General features: G+C 41.7%; 1 protein-coding gene across 2 annotated transcripts in view; it reads right to left on the reverse strand.

The window, feature by feature from the left end:
• Positions 1-3,314: 3,314 nt before the first annotated feature.
• Positions 3,315-16,934, reverse strand: part of FARSB (phenylalanyl-tRNA synthetase subunit beta) — a 68,725-nt gene continuing 55,105 nt past the window's right edge. For both annotated transcript variants that reach the window (XM_006079641.3, XM_044937887.1), the window contains one exon: positions 3,315-3,592. In XM_006079641.3, the coding sequence (XP_006079703.2) occupies positions 3,441-3,592 (152 nt within the window). In that variant the 3' untranslated portion in view covers positions 3,315-3,440. The remainder of the gene's footprint in view (positions 3,593-16,934) is intronic.

A 16,934-nucleotide genomic window follows, 5' to 3' on the forward strand; every position in this document is an offset into this window, starting at 1 on the left:
CTGGGTCTTGTTTTTAAGATTTTTTAGGTGGAACCAGAGTGACATTTAGTCTCGAGTTGTTCTCCGAACCCTTGAGGCAAGGCCCTTCTGGGTACACTCCCCATTATGGTTTCCGAAGTTTGCTAGCTCTGTGCCTTGCCAATGTGGTATTCAGGAACCTAAGATAATACCAAATGTGGATGTTTATCGTCTGGTGTGCTTTAGGGCTGGCTTCTCGTGGTCCCTAAGACTGTTGTTTTAGGAGCAGCGGGGTGGGGGTGGGGGGCGGACATATGGAAGTCAACTGGAGCACTGCTTACTATTGCAGAGTTGGAAACAACAGAAGATTCATCAACAAGCATAGCTGATCAGATTGTGGACATCCACACAAGAGACTTTTGCATCATATAAAAGAATGAGGTATGTCTAAAGGAAGGTACTGGCCTGGAAAAATGGGGCATATTAAGTGAGATGTCATGAGATTACACTATGGAAAGTAGAAGCCAAAATTTGTTGCAAACCAATAAGCAGAGCATGACCCCAGAACTGTGAACAAGTATGTGGGTCTGACTGTCCAAACTAAGGAAAATGTCAGCAACAACATAAACTAAATTGTTAACAGTGATTAGTTAGAGGATTGCAGGAGGAAGGGTAAATTAGCTTACCCTTACTTGGTACCGTTTTTTAATTAATTTTTTGTCTTTTTTAGTATTTTATATATAAAAAACAACTTGTTTAAAGAAAAAACATTTGGGTAAAGAGGTAAATGACAGACACAACGCTCAGATGTGGGTGCTACGTCCCTCTTACCAGGTGTCACAAATCCACTTACGGCCATGTGAATTCTGGGCACATTATTAACCTCTCTGAATGTTGTTGTCTTCCTATAAGTCAGGGAGAATCCCTATTCTAACTCCCACCTACAACTGTTAAACCAAAGAATTAACACGTTGAGATAAAAATCACATGTGAAAATACTCAATAAACTAGAGTAATGCAGGAAAATCAGGCTGAAGAAATTATCTGTAAGCCAAAACAAGAATCAATTATATCTAACTTCCCTTTTAATATGAGGGCTCCCAGTTTTTACTAGGCAGGTGTGTCTTCTCCAGTGAAAGCTTTCTGGCAGGCAGTGCCCACAGACTGCTCTGGCTCCAGTTCAAAACACTCACAGGCACAAGTATAAGACCATCTTGCTGTGCAGCCTCGACTCGTAAGTGAAGGCTCTTCATCTAACGTACCCAATACTGTTTTTCTTCCTACTGCCTCCTGCTTCAGAGGGCAGGAATGCCACATGATGGCTGGAGTTGATTGTTTCCCTTTCCTGCCGGGATACACAGTTAGGTATCAGTGGCTGCCAACAGAATTAATGGTTCCACCCACTTCAACAATGGCTATCCTGACTCACAAACCCTGACTTCAGTCAGTGAACTTGAAACTGGGGAAGAACGTCTCACTAATGGTGGTGGAGCAGTAAGCCATCACAAGCAGACATGCGGATTCTGAAATTCATGCTCTTCTACCCTAAGCGTACATCTGTTGGTGTTCACATCAAAATACAAAAGTTGCACTAATTTTTGTCTCCTAGCTTTAATGAGGTATAATCTACTTCTTAACTACTAATACCACCTTATTTAAGGTACAGATATTCCGATCACCCCAAAGAGTTAACTCTTAATTCTTTGCAGTCAATTTCCCTTCCACAAGCTCCAGCCAATCAATCTGCCTTTGACTTTTCCAGCTCTTCATATAAATGCAATCACATGTAGTCTTGTGTCTGGCTTCTTTCACTTAATGTAGTGCTCAGAGAGTCATTCATGTTTTGAGTATCAGTAGTTCATTCCTTTAAAAAAGGAATGTGATGTATTTCGGGGCTGTGATGTATTCCAGAGTATAAATATACTATATTTATCCATTCATCTGTTTGTACCCAGTCATCTGATTAACACTGCTGTGAACAGCCGCATAAAACTCTCTGTATGGCCATGAGTAAGCCTAGGAGTAGAACGGCTAGATGGCAGATGTGTTTCATGATTTAACACATTGCCAAACTATTTTCCAGAGTGGCTGTATCGCTATACATTCCCACCAGCCACACGTGACAGTTCCAGTTGCTCCAGTCATACCAACACTTGCTACAGTCAGTTTTTTAAAATTTTAGCCATTTTAATTACTAGTTTCTTTTTTATTTGCATTTCCCTGATGACTAATGATGTTAAGCATCTTCTCATGTGCTTATTTATCTTCTTTAGGAAAACGTATGTTCAAATCTCGTCTATTTTTAAAAATTGGGTTGTCAAGTTATAAGAAATTTTATAGATTTCTTGCTAGATACAAACCCTTTGAAGAGCATTGTTTTTTATGGTTGTACCTCACTTCATTACTGAAATGTGAGGATCTGCTTACAACAGGATTGGGAAGGAACCACTGACAGTCTGTGTGTTCATAAATCTTGCTAAGTTGGACACTGCTGCCCTGATTCAAGGTAGGAAATATGGTCTCAGTATTAGGTGCCACAAAAACTCCATAAGCATAATTTCTGTCTATCCTTGTTAGCTATTTCTACGGGGACTTTAAGAGTTTTACATTTTATTTTGTTTCATATCTCGTCTTGGTGGTAATTAAGAACTTTTCTCAAACATTTCATCTAGCTTTTGAAATACATGGTACTTACTGGAGGATTCTAGATCAAAATATTAAAGTAAGTTAGGGGGTAAGACAAGGCAGACTGGCAGAAGCTTAGCTTCAGAAGAAGAGATCTAATACCTCCCTATAAAATATGACAGAAACTAGTAGCTCTATTGAGTATTTAAAACCATGACTTTATAACGCTGACCACAATAAAATGTGGGGGCTAGGGCAAAAGTAAGTTTTATACTGTTTAGCATTCACAGGGCCCTGGTGCCAGTGTCTCCCTTTAAACTCTTCTAGCTGTCTCCAAGTATTCACTCTCAAATATTTTGAATATGTGTGCATTTTTCTTTTAAATGACTTCAAAGGCTGTAACTACTAGACCATCACCGATTCTTAAAGGTTTTCTAGAAATGCTATTATTGTTTCCCAATGATGAGCACACATCAAATGTCAAAAAATAAAAATCCTGAGTTAACCTCAAACGTGTGCTCTAATCAGCTCTCTCGTTTCCTCAGGGCAAAGAGTGGGATCCAGGATTGCAGAAGTGAGGGCAATGGTGGAAGTTCTGACATGTGAGGAGCATTTCTGATTCTCTGGACTGGCTCTCCCGCTGGCCTTCACGGACAAGGCAGCTTCACACAGACACCCCATGTGTGTGGTACAAGCTGGCTGGACGTGGGAATGGTAGTATCACCCAGGGAGCCAGACACTGCTTTCTCCTTTATTCAACGTCAATGCACAAGTGGACTTCCTGTGGGGACGACTAAAGGGCATCCAGGAGAAGAGAAAGACCCTGGGGGAGACAACCCCACAGCAGAGACTCATCTTCACAAAAACGGCTCAATGTTGATTTCCACGCAGGAGCAGGGCATAGTCAGCTCGAACTTGGTGATAACGTCGGGATGAAGGACCCCCAGCTTCCCGATGCTCTGACCCCGGGCAAAGATCTCCGCACATCGCCCAGGGAAGAACACAGGGCCTGCAAGACAGGGAGAGGAGAATCAGTGCTTCTCCAGGCAAAAATGTCAATAGACATTTAACACTGAAAGCTTGCTAGTCGCCTTTAAAAAATAACTGTTCTTTAAACTCCTGGCCGTGAAACCAGAGTGCAATCTTGCACTCTCTGGTTTCTTCTTAAAAAGAAGCATTTTCTTCAAGACACCCTTATAAGGAAAAGGTTAGGGGCAAACATGAAAATGGGGACCCTGTGTTTTTTATTGCAGTGGTCCAGACAGGATGAAGAGGAGGAGACTGAAGGAGTGGAGCTGGGAGGAGACTTGGGGAGGGGGGTGTGTGCAGACGTGGAACTGCTCTGAAAGATGACAAAGGGAAAATGAAATGTAAGACCAACTGCCACTGTGCCTGCGAAGAACCTGTTCTGAAACAGGTTCTTCATAGTAACACTTTCTGGATGCAGAGTCTACACTGAATTCACGTCCTGTTCAGAACAGCACTCTTTTCTACCTCATTCCACAGAGAAACACAAGCTGCGCTGTCTTTGGCAGGCGCGGGCCTTGGACCTGAATGTGACCCGCATTCCTGTGGGCAAGAGAACCTTCTGAGCAGTTCTGGCACATCTACTGTAAACCACGGCAAAGGCCAGCCCCAACACAGGGCTAGTCTGACCCCTGATTTACTCAAGACAGGTAGAAAGTTCCCTCTTCATTCTGGTGCCAATGACATGGATATGGCTGACTAACCCAGAAACAGTTCTTAAGGTTTAAACAGCTAAAAGACGAGCAGACAGACACCCAGGCACAGTCATGCCGCAACGCTCCACGCTCTGCTGAGGGAAAGCAAAGGCTGACTCGTTTCTCTCACCACCAGCTTGAAAATGGATCAGGTCCGCAGATCCCCACGGACTCAACCAAAACGTCTACTCGTATGAACTATAAAAACCCCGGGCCACAAGCCCCCAGCCTGCCGTTTCTGAGCGAGTGCATTATTGATGAAAGAGTAGAAACAGAGTCTCTGCTAATGGCTCCAAGGTCAGGACAATGAAGAAACACAGAACTGGCGTGTGGGGGGGGGGGGGGGAGTTACCATCAAGTCAGAGTCTGCTAGAGACTTAGGAAGGAAGGATGTTTGTTTCCATTCCTGAAAAACATTTTTAACTATCATTCTTAAAGAACCCCAAAGCAACCCAGCTGAAATATAAGGTGGTCTGCTTCTCAAATCTTTCCAAACTAAGTAATTTTGCTTTACTATTAAAAGCAAGAATTTCAATGAACTGCATTTGAAGTTCATAATGGTTTGGCTGTGTGCATTAATCCACACTTGGAGAGAGGGGTCACACGAAATAATACAGAAAGCATACTCATTGATAATGTATGGTCTTAATGACATACAAACACTGTTAAATCTGACAAAGATCGCATGTTTTAATTCTGTCAAAATAAAAACCTAACTTAAAAGACAAAACCAGGCCAAACAAACTTAAGTTTGACTTTGCTGGCAGTCCAGTGGTTAAGAATCAGTGCTCCCAATAGAGAGGATATGGGTTCAGTTCCTGGTTGGGGAACTAAGATTCCACATGCCATATACTGCAACCAAACAAACAAAAAGACAAGACCACCCTCTCTCACACCAAATAAATCTTCAAATGACAAGTATTTAAAAGTGTTGGTGGTGAGCAGTATAACCAAGAATTGTAGAGTTACAACCCTTACATAGAATTCTATCTGAATAAACTACAGTATCTAAAAAAGCCTTATCTAAAAAAGCCTATTTTTAAAGGCTGTTCAGAGAGGAAGTTTTGAAGAACTTTTCTGATAACCTTGCTATGTTTAAGAATCCTCACTGTACCAAAATCCTTCCTTTTTATCTGTCTTCCAATTCCAATTTGATTGGATTCATTTTAACTGAAGCATAAAACCAAACTATTTTAGAATCTAAGCCAGATGTGCTGGTTCTACAATGTTAGCAAAATAAAGCCTGAGAGATAAGAACTTTGAATTTTTAGTTCATAAAACAACTTTTCAAATCAGCACTTTTTTAAGCAAAATTCAGTGACGTTCTTCTTTAGCTAGCAAGCATGACATCGCCAGCTGGCCCTCTCTCCAGAAGCTGGCACCGAGCTCTACTGGAACTCACTAACTGGTTAAAAACTTGATCAAACAAAAACATTCATCACCAGACAGAATGTTCCTCCTTTCCAAAGAAAGGCAAAAAGAACGGAAAATCATATCATGCATTATTTCAAATATATCCAAGTGTAGGAACATTGTCAATGACACCAATGTCAAAAGTCTCAGCCTCCACAACTGCCTGGGGTCAGGGGGCCTCCCTGCAGAGGAGCCGGGGCTCAGTGCGGGGGCTCCCAAGGGGATCCTCCGCCCTCTCATCCAACGCCGATCCTCCCCTGCCCATCCACACGTAAAAACTAAACCCAATGGGGGGGGGGGGGGTTCTGTATAACTTCACTGTGCCGAAAACCGTTTTAAACCGTGATGACAATTTTCACTTTTCTTGCCCTTTTTCATGTTTCACAAAGTCTTACGATGTTTTGATTGATGCCTCTGTTAAGTTAGTGGAAGGCTGAAGGTCTCTCTTCTTCAGACATAAGTTGAGAGGCACACAAAAGTGCCTTCAAGTTTGTAAGGGGTACAGAGAGACACTGTACCACCTGACTGATGTTGTATGTGAACCAGACATATTGAAAGAAAATTTCAAGTTACTAGAACATAAGCATTTCTTAGTGCTTTTAAAAAAAGTCTTCATGGTTCAAACCAAACTTTGCAGGCAGAATTGAATGGCTTCAAAGAAGACCGGATGAGAGAGAGAAGTGCTTCACTAACAACAACAAAAAAGTGAACACGCCCCCGCTAAGGCAATTAGGGCCGAGTTCAAAGATGCGCGCGCCCCCTTCATCAGCAGGAGGGGCGCTCAGCACATCAGTGAACTCCAGCCAGGACCCAGGCAACCTGAATCGGTCTTTCCAGAAGTAAAAGAAATCACATCTGAGTGGAACCTAAATATGGGTCTAAGCTTATGAAACATCAGACCTGGATGATAGCCGGAGGCCCCTTTAATCTCACCGGCAAACAAAATTATTTCTGGAGAAAGAGAAGCCTACTGTGTCTAGAATCATAAAGTTGTTAAATTCAAGGGAAACCATGCTGCCTTGTGAATGGGAATTCTGAAACGTGAATTCTACAAACTGCCTTCTTTTAATCATTCATTTAAGCCCAGAGTTCCTGGTTTACTGTTGTACCAAGGTACATAAATACTACAATTTTCAACCTGTGCCCAAAACCTCTCCAGCCAAAAAGCCTCTCAGCCCAGTTTTCTACCCAGTTCCTTATGCTGATTAAACCTCAGCTTTGATGGTATCCATCACAGCAAAATGGCTTCCAACGGAAAAACAGATTTGGGGAAAATAAGTGTTCTCTGTTGAAATACATGTGGAAACCCAGACAAAAGAAACGTCAGTTAAGCACAAACAAGAATTTAATTTCCAGAACTTAGTGGGGTGTAAGTAAGTCCCTTAATTAAAGCTTTTGTAGCATCTCCTCCAGGTCTGTAATTGTCTCCCTGTGCTGAAACGGCAGGACCACTGTGAGGACCTTGGGGGAATTCTTGGGCCAGTAATCCGGCACAGCACCCAGTCTTTAGCACATTTTCTGGCTAATTGACCTTCAAAGAGTTTGTGAGCTCCCTCTCTTACTCGTTGCCAAACACCTTTCACAGTTTCTTTTTGCCCTCGTCTTTCTTTTGGAGTAATATTATAGGCCCGAAGTTTGGATAAGCTTGACGCATAGAGTTTATTCCTGTAATTGTGTGAAGCATCGGAAGCAGAAGCTTAAGGCGGTAACTGAGCAGACCCCTAATCTGAAAGCTCCTTGGTGTTATCAAGCATGAAGCTCTTACTTCCTTAATCTTTAACACCCCCCGTCCACTGCCCACCCACCACCCCCCTGCCCGCCATCGACTGTTTTCAACTAATTCATTTGATACTTTATTTAATCCAGCTCTAAAAATCCCCAACTTGCACAGTTTTACTTTTCCCTTTCTTCACATTACTAGTATATGCTTTGAGGTTCACACCCACATATTGTAACTGCCAGCAATCTGGTACTTTATCATTCAAATTTTCCATAATAAAAAGAACAAAATTAAAAGGAGGGTGAAGAACACTGGAGAAGGAATGTTGGTATATCATACACATCACAGCAAGTAACAGAAGGTATTATCATGAGCTTTAATAAAAATAACCATCCATAAGCCCCTGAATTCAGGGACAAACACAAAATGCAAAGTTATGTAGATAGAGTAAGGCTACTGGGCCAAGAGAAAGTGTTTTAAATCTGTTCTAAAGTGTTTTAAATCTGACTATGTAAATAATATGGGGTGGGAGGAAGGAAAAATCACCTAACAGGCTGACTCTCGGGCCAGCACCCACCCAAACCCAATCCTTTCCATCTACCAAGTCCCTAATTCTAATACAACTAGATATATATAAAATTATCCAGTCCGAGGTCCAATAACCCAGCCTAGGAAATCACACGAAAGGAAAAAAAAAAAGAAAATCCAGTGTTCCATTTCTGGAGGGAAACTGACAGATGGGGCGACAGGCCAAGAGCAGAATGGGGCTCTGATCATAATTTTCCACCAAGGACTTTTTCCTGGTTTCCCCCCACTTTTTGATAAGGTCGTTACTACGACTTACCATGTTGCCAGCACATCAACCTCACCTTCCTTTTCTAAATAATTTAAAGGAAAAAAGAAGACAAAATATAGGGCTTAAGAAAACTGACCACATACTTATGTGAGCAAGGTATCATTCTTAAGGGTGGTGGTTCTCAAAGTTTTAGAAGCAGTAGTTTTTTTTTTTTTATTGTTTTCTGGAGTGCCTCAATGCAATGAGGGAGCACCCAAGGGGGAAAGGCACAATATAGGTAAGACATTAACTCATAAAAAGAAAAAGGTTTAGGAACATCAGGAGGAAAAACTGCTGTAACTACCATGATATAAACACACACTTTTTTTTCAGATCTTAGTATACTCCAGATTGGAAGAAAAGTTCTCTGCAAAGACCATTTAATTTGTAAGTGGAGACTAAATAATTTCCAACTGGTAATATAAAACACCCATTTTCCCCAGACACACAGAAGTCTTCACCTTACATCTGATGTGAAATATTTATGGCACCTAAAGTCTTTAAAGAGAGGGGGCCTAATCCCTTGAGTGTAATGGCTATCTTTCATCCCTTTCTGAAGATCAAAAGAAAGAAAAGCCCCTTACACAACTTTACAGTGCTAATCCCAACACACCTGCAGACATCATTAACCCTTAAGTCTGAGGCAACTGGACAGGAGAGCAGTGCCAGGCCCACTTACCCCCACCGCACGGGCTCAGAGAGGGAGCCTGTGCTCACAGTGACATTCTATCAATCAGTTCAGTTCAGTCATCAGTCGAGTCTGACTCTTTGCACCCCAAAGGACTGCAGCACGCCACGCTTCCCTGTCCATCACCAACTCCCGGAGCTTACTCAAACTCATGTCCATTGAGTTGGTGATGCCATCCAACCATCTCATCCTCTGTCGTCCCTTTCTCCTCCCACCTTCAATCTTTCCCAGCATCAGGGTCTTTTCCAATTAGTCAGTTCTTAGCATCAAGTGGCCAAAGTATTGGAGTTTCAGCATCAGTCCTTCCAATGAATATTCAAGACTGATTTTCCCTTAGGATTGACTGGTTGGGTCTCCTTGCAGTCCAAGGGACTCTCAAGAGTCTTCTCCAACACCACAGTTCAAAAGCATCAATTCTTCAGTGCTCAGCTTTCTTCATAGTCCAACTCTCACATCCATACACGACCACTGGAAAAACCATAGCTTTGACTAGATGGACCTTTGTTGGCAAAGTAATGTGTCTGCTTTTTAATATGCTGTCTAGGTTGGTCATAGCTTTTCTTCTAAGGAGCAAGTGTCTTTTAAAAATAAAGTCTGTCACTGTTTCCATTGTTGCCCCATCTATTTACCATGAAGTGAAGGGACTGGATGCCATGATCTTAGTTTTCTGAATGTTGACTTTTAAGCCAAATTTTTCACTCTCCTCTTTCACTTTCATCAAGAGGCTTTTTAGTTCTTCTTCACTTTCTGCCATAAACGGTGGTGTCATCTGCATATCTGAGGTTATTGATGTTTTTCCCAGTTGATTGATGTTTTTCCCAGTTGATTCCCAAGATTGTTGATTCCCAGAATTAACAATCTTGATTCCAGCTTTTACTTCATCCAGCCCGGCATTTCATATGATGTATTCTGCATATAAGTTAAGTAAGCAGGGTGACAATATACAGCCTTGACACAGTCAAAGGCTTTGGCGCAGCCAATAAAACAGAAGTAGATGTTTTTCTGGAACTCTTGCTTTTTTGGTGATCCAACGGATGTTGGCAATTTGATCTCTGGGTCCTCTGCCTTTTCTAAAACCAGCTTGAACATCTGGAAGTTCATGGTTCACATGTTGCTGAAGCCTGTCTTGGAGAATTTTGAGCATTACTTTGCTAATGTGTGAGATGAGTGTAATTCTATCAACAGGACAGGGCAAAACCTGCCCTGCTAATAAGGACTGGGTTCTGTCAGGGTTCTTATATCTCAGATATAAGAAAATGGATACCAAAGAGGTTAAGAAAACCAGCCAGCCAGGTAACAGTCAAGCTGAGAACCCAGTTCCTTCTTGAGTCTGTGACTTTTAGCCAAAGATGACTTTCTGAAGGGCAGATCTAACATCTACCCTCAGGGAACTCTGGGGAGTGATCAGCCATTCTAAAATGCTTTCCCAAGTTCTTAGTCTGCCTCTCCCTGTACAGACAGGACAGATATTATCATTCCCATTTTACAGATGAAGAAACTGGCACAAAGGGATTAAGTCCTAAATCACACTTGTGCTTAAAAAGGAAATCAGCAAAGTCCAGACTACCTAGCTTCTAACTAATGGAGAAATGTCTTCAACAAGGAACCATTTTTTTTAATAGATCACCACAATCACCTTATGACTAAACATTTAGAATCATGACTGCAAAATTTTCCAGTTTTACTTAGTATAAGGAAATTTATAATATATTTCCATGGCTATCACCTTTTGATATTTGTCATTTTATTTACTTTTTTTTTTTTATTACAGTGTAACTGACCTACAACACCATGTTAGTTCCAGGTGCACAGAATGGTGACTCAATATTTCTATACATCACAAAATGATCACCACTCTTAGAATCTATTTTAAAGTCTAATCTTAGCTATGTTTCTCTCATACACACCAAGGAAAGACTGGGGGCTGGAGGAGAAGGGGGTGACAGAGGATGAGATGGTTGGATGGCATCACCCACTCAATGGACATGAGTTTGAGCAAACTCCAGCAGACTGTGATGGACAGGGAAGCCTGGCACACTGCAGTCCACGGGGTCGCAAAGAGTCAGACAACGACTGAGCGACTGAACAACAACAACAAAGTCAAAGAAACAGATCCAGCATGGAGTCAGGTTTCACTCTTCCCTGTTACAGGCTTACTGCTGAGTGCTCACGAGGGAGGAGGAAAGCAGAGCACAGAGAAGCTAGGTAATGCAGGCAGCTGACCTGGAAGCCCGAACTGCCCCTGAATCCTTGGCAGCAAATCCCACATGTCTTTTACTTATGACCTGAGCGACTGAACAACAATTCTAAAATAACGCCCTCATCCTATATCTGTCTTGCACTTAAATCATTTCCCCCCAAATTTTCACATTTCTTAAATGTTCATAGGACAGATACAGAATCACAACTTCAAAAATAAAAGGTATAGATCATCCTGCTTTCCAGGGTCAATAAAATGGGTCTTTCCAACTCTTTCATCTGATGAAAACCTTTAAAGGACAGCAAAATATGCAGAATTTATTACTTTCTCCACAGTTATAGTGAAAGAATAAAAACAACAATAAAGAGACTATTCTATGCTAATTAAAGAAAGACTGGAAATGTTGTGTATTTGAGACTGTATCTATAACTTCACAATTAGTTAACTTTTCAATTCAGACTTTTGGCCAACATGGAATAAACATAACTTCAAGCATGCCATTAGGACAGATGTGCTGTAGTTTCAGAATTAAATTTCAGCTGACAAGTAGGGCATGTTAGAAGAGAAAGAAGAGAATAATGAGATTGTGAAAACAAAGTACCCTACTTTCGACTCATCTTCCATCCCCAGTAAAGGGAGTGACTTGGTCCCAGTGCAGCCCTGGCCAAGCCCCCAAGGACAAGCAAGTTACAGATGGAAAAAGCAAAGCACAAAAAGATTAGTGGACCTGCCCGAGGCAGGCAATAGTATAGGCCCAAGAGTGAGCGCCTCTGTGTGTGGCCTGAGGCACAGAAGGCCTATGAATAGTGTTTTCAAACTTTTGGTCAAGCTGTCCATTTCATGTGTGCAAACTTCTTCTGGCTTAAAATTAAATAAAAAAACAACACTTAAATAAAAGACCGACAACTGCTAGCCTTAGGACATAACAACATGCTCTGCAATATTATTAACATAATATAACATGGACAAACCTAGAGCTTTTCCAAGGAAAACGGCACTACGTTAAAAAAAAATCCCATCTAAGACAGGCTTCCTTAAAGAAGAAGTTTCAGATTCCTGAAACAAGGCTGGAATAATCTGAGTGGATAAAGAAGCACCACTGAAACACCATCTAAAAAGTGGAAGAAAGCGCACTGTTACGTTAGACCCTGTGGCAGAGGCTACTTCTGACACATTTAAACTCCTGCAGGATCTTAAAACTGGAAATGACCCTGGCGGTGATTCTGTCCATGCTTTATCTCAGATATAAGAAAATGGATACCAAAGAGGTTAAGAAAACCAGCCAGCCAGGTAACAGTCAAGCTGAGAACCCAGTTCCTTCTAGAGTCTGTGACTTTTAGCCAAAGATGACTTTCTGAAGGGCAGATCTAACATCTACCCTCAGGGAACTCTGGGGAGTGATGAGCCATTCTAAAATGCTTTCCCAAATTCTTAGTCTGCCCTGTACAGACAGGACAGATATTATCATTCCCATTTTACAGATGAAGAAACTGGCACAAAGGGATTAAGTCCTAAATCACCTGGGCTAACACTACAGAAGAACCTGACCCAACACACAGGAGTTACTGTTAGTATAACTCATCACGGTTGATACCTCACTGGCGATCATGCCCCCCAGGGCCCAATAAAGTGTATTCTTCCCTTGCATTTTGTAAGAGTCTGTATCATCTTAACATCTGCTTTTTCAGCTTAGTTTATATTTACATGTTTATCACATTCCATTATATTTATATGTCATTTGCCAAATTGTTTTTCAAGTATTTAATCTTGGCGGTGTTTCCAGTTATTCACTATTACAAGTAGGGTCCTGTAACATATATGTTATTAATACCTTTTGCTCTTTCTTCGCTTCTTGGCTTTGCCAAAGGTAGTACCACACAAGTAAAACAATGCTAATTATTGTATAGTTCATAACATATCAAAATGTTAAAACAATGGACTTTTAGCAATAGTGGGACCAACAAACCACAAACTAAATATAAGATCACACTGATGGCTGGATGGCATCACTGACTCAATGGACATGAGTTTGAGGAAGCCCCAGGAGTTGGTGATGGACAGGGAGGCCTGGGGTGCTGCAGTCCACGCAGTCACAAAGAGTCAGATACAACTGAGCTACTGAACTGAATTGACCTTGTTCTGTACAACACTGATTTAAAAAAAAATTGTCCCTTATATAGTACCAACTACTTCCTTTTTTCAGTTCCACTGGTGGAACCGGAAAAAAAAAAAAAAAAAAAAAAAGCCATCAAAGAAGTCCAGGAAGATAATTCCAAGAGAAAACCTTTGTTCAGAGAATACAATTCATAAACAAGCTAGGAGCCTTTGGGAATTAAAAGAATGAGCAGAAACCCTTATCTTCTGAAAGAATACCAAGGCATAGTTAGTGGCTGCGATTGGAGAAGGCAATGGCACCCCACTCCAGTACTCTTGCCTGGAAAATCCCATGGACAGAGGAGCCTGGTAGGCTGCAGTCCATGGGGTCGCTAAGAGTCAGGCATGACTGAGCGACTTCACTTTGACTTTTCACTTTCATGCACTGGAGAAGGAAATGGCAGCCCACTCCAGTATTCTTGCCTGGAGAATCCCAGGGACAGAGGAGCCTGGTAGGCTGCAGTCCATGGGGTCGCTAGGAGTCGGACATGACTGAGCGACTTCACTTTCACTTTTCACTTTCATGCATTGGAGAAGGAAATGGCAACCCACTCCAGTGTTCTTGCCTGGAGAATCCCAGGGACGGGGGAGCCTGGTGGGCTGCCGTCTATGGGGTCACACAGAGTCTGACACGAATGAAGCGACAGCAGCAGCAGCCGCAGTGGCTGCCATAACAACACTGATAAAACATTTAGCAGCTACTGATGAATACTGGGCAAATCAAAACAGGAAACAGGAAGTTCCAGAGACATTCAGAGCGAAGCACTTTATCTGTTAATTTTGCTCAACTGTTTACTCTTTATGGCCGGCTTCAACATCGCTCAAAATAAAAATACTGTAACTACCGTCACTGCTGCTGCTAAGTCGCTTCAGTCGTGTCCGACTCTGTGCGACCCCAGAGACGGCAGCCCACCAGGCTCCCCGGTCCCTGGGATTCTCCCCACAGTTTACTGTTTAAAGAAAGGCAAATAATTAATTAACGTCTATCTATTTGCTGATGCTTCCCTAGTGGCTCAGATGGTAAAGCGTCTGGCTGCAATGCAAGAAACCTGGGTTCGATCCCTGGATCGGGAAGATCCCCTGGAGAAGGAAATGGCAACCCACTCCACTATTCTTGCCTGGAAAATCCCATGGACAGAGAAGCCTGACGGGCTACAGTCCATAGGTTGCAGAAAGTCAGATAGGACTTAGCAACTAAACAACAACAACATTTGCTAATATAATGGGCTGTGTTGCTGTTTCCCACGTTTCTCCTTTCCCCTGTTCCTAAACATAAGCAAGTGTATGCACGGCTGTCAAACAGGTGTAGTTTCAGAAGGTGGAGAGAGTTTTTCCACTCCCCTAAATTTGCCCCACCCTTTTTAAAGCTAATAACCTAACATTTCCATAAAGGGACCAAATTTTCTCCTTTCACAATGCGAAAGGACTAAAAGTTAAAGCAAGTTCACACTGGTATGTATCAACTGAACCTCAAGTCACATCCTTTCTTGAAATGAAATTTTCTTTTTTTAAAAAAAAGGCAGAATGTTTACAATGAGAGTCCTGGAGGGGTAGGAAGGAATGGAAGAAGGAAAAACTAAGACATAGGAAGGGCCACCCAGGCTGTAAGTGCTGGAGGGCTGGGGTCTGAAGACAAACTGCCCACCTTACATGCGGCCTATTTGGCCTCAAAGAACTCCCAGCAGGACAATGACATTCCTGACCCTGACCCACGACCAACCAGGGCTGGTGGGTGCTTGGAGATGTTTCTAGGAGGGGGACAGGTTGTCCAAGTCACCCAAGTGACTATTACACTTTATTTCTCAAGAAGGGGAGACTAGACCACAGCTAATGAACACTAAGATCAAAACCACAACAGGGACCTGCCTGAATGAAGTTAGATTGTCTGCCTGTCATTTATAGAAAATTATCAGGAATGCTTTAAATGAGTGTCAATCTGTGGGATTCCTGCAATGATGTAATATATAGAAGGCTATCTCTCTAAAGACAGCCTAACCAGGGGACAGAAGAAATGTGCTGACAGATGAAAGAAACTCAGAGAAGACAGATATTGATAGATATCTGATTAAGGTTCTGCTTCCATACTGCCCCAAAGTCCACAGTAAAATATGCATTTCTCATTTTTAAACAAAGCAGACTCTGAATGAATATGAGATTTACAAAATACCAGTGCAAGCATTGTTTAAGGCATTCTACAGTCTTGCCTGTTAAAAATACTGGGAAAATAATGGTCAAAAGGTACTTTATTGTAGGCTATGTTCTAAGTACAAAAAGAACTGAAGATAAAGCTTTAAACTGTTTCTAACAATTATTAGTAATAATAACTGATATTATTCTGAATAAAGATGGACAGAGTAATAATATAAATTCATCAGGAACCAAGATTTTCAATGTAAAAAAAAAAACCCTTATAAAGCCCAACATATTAAGTAAAAATCCTCTAATCCTAAATATAAATTGGAACTGTCCACATGAAATCAATGCTTTTCTTTAAAAAACAGAACTTTTTTTTACAAAAAGGTTTTCCTCGGCTCTGCATTTTAAAAAGTCCTAGAAACAAAGACTCACTCAGTAGCAATGAGCAACCTTAGCACCTAAAGTCCAGATATTCATGGAGTACATAATAAATATGCAGTATACCTGTAGTATTAAAGTTTTCAGTTCAGTTCAGTCGCTGAGTCACGTCCAACTCTTTGCGACCCCATGGACTGCAGCACACCAGTCCGCATATCTGGGCTTCATACATAAAAAAGTATAAACCTTATTTTTAAAATTCAGCTCAGGGTTAAGAATAAGTAAGTACTTTTAAGTCAACAGTTAAATTAGAAAATTCTGGTGACCTAGTAGTTAGGACTCTGGGCTTTCACTGCTGCAACCCAGGTTCAATCCCTGGTTGGGGAACTGAGATCCTTCAAGTCTAGCAGCTTGCATGAAAAAACTACGAACATTTAACTTTGTATCTGCTGCACAGCTTTTACTGTTATACTCTTGTATAAACTGTTATAAATTAACATTTTATGGAGGGGCAATTAGGAAAAAAGTCTAAAAAGTTTCTTAAGGCAGTGATAATAAAAAGAACTTGAGACACACTATGTTTAAGTAAGATCTATCAGGTAGGAAAGTGAGCCTACCAAGACATTCAAGTGGGACATGGTGTGCAGCACCCACCTGAGCACTGAGTTGTCAAGTGGTTTCCTCGGCTCACCAACAGCACGGGGTGTTGAGCACGCGTGGAGAGAACTTTGCCTCATACGTATAAGAGGGAGTGAGGCAAGGAAACAAACAAGCACAAGAACACAACCTCCCTCATGGTCCAGTGGTTAAGAATCTGCCTGCCAATGCAAGGGACATGCAGTTCAATCCCTGGTCCAGAAGGATCCCACGTGCCTCGGAGCAACCAAGCCCAAGTACAGCAACTCCTGAGCCTGCATTCTAGAACCTCCGACCAAAATAAGAGAAGCCATTGCAACGAGAAACCTATGCACTGCAACTAGAGAGTAGCCCCTGCTTGCCACAACTAGAGAAAAGCTCTCACAGCAATGAAAACCCAGAGCAGCCAAAAAACACTTTCTATAAATAAATAAAAAGTAAAAACAAAGGAAACACAGGACTACGTGAAC

Source organism: Bubalus bubalis, chromosome 2 (assembly GCF_019923935.1).
Source record: "Bubalus bubalis isolate 160015118507 breed Murrah chromosome 2, NDDB_SH_1, whole genome shotgun sequence".
NCBI lineage: Eukaryota > Metazoa > Chordata > Mammalia > Artiodactyla > Bovidae > Bubalus > Bubalus bubalis.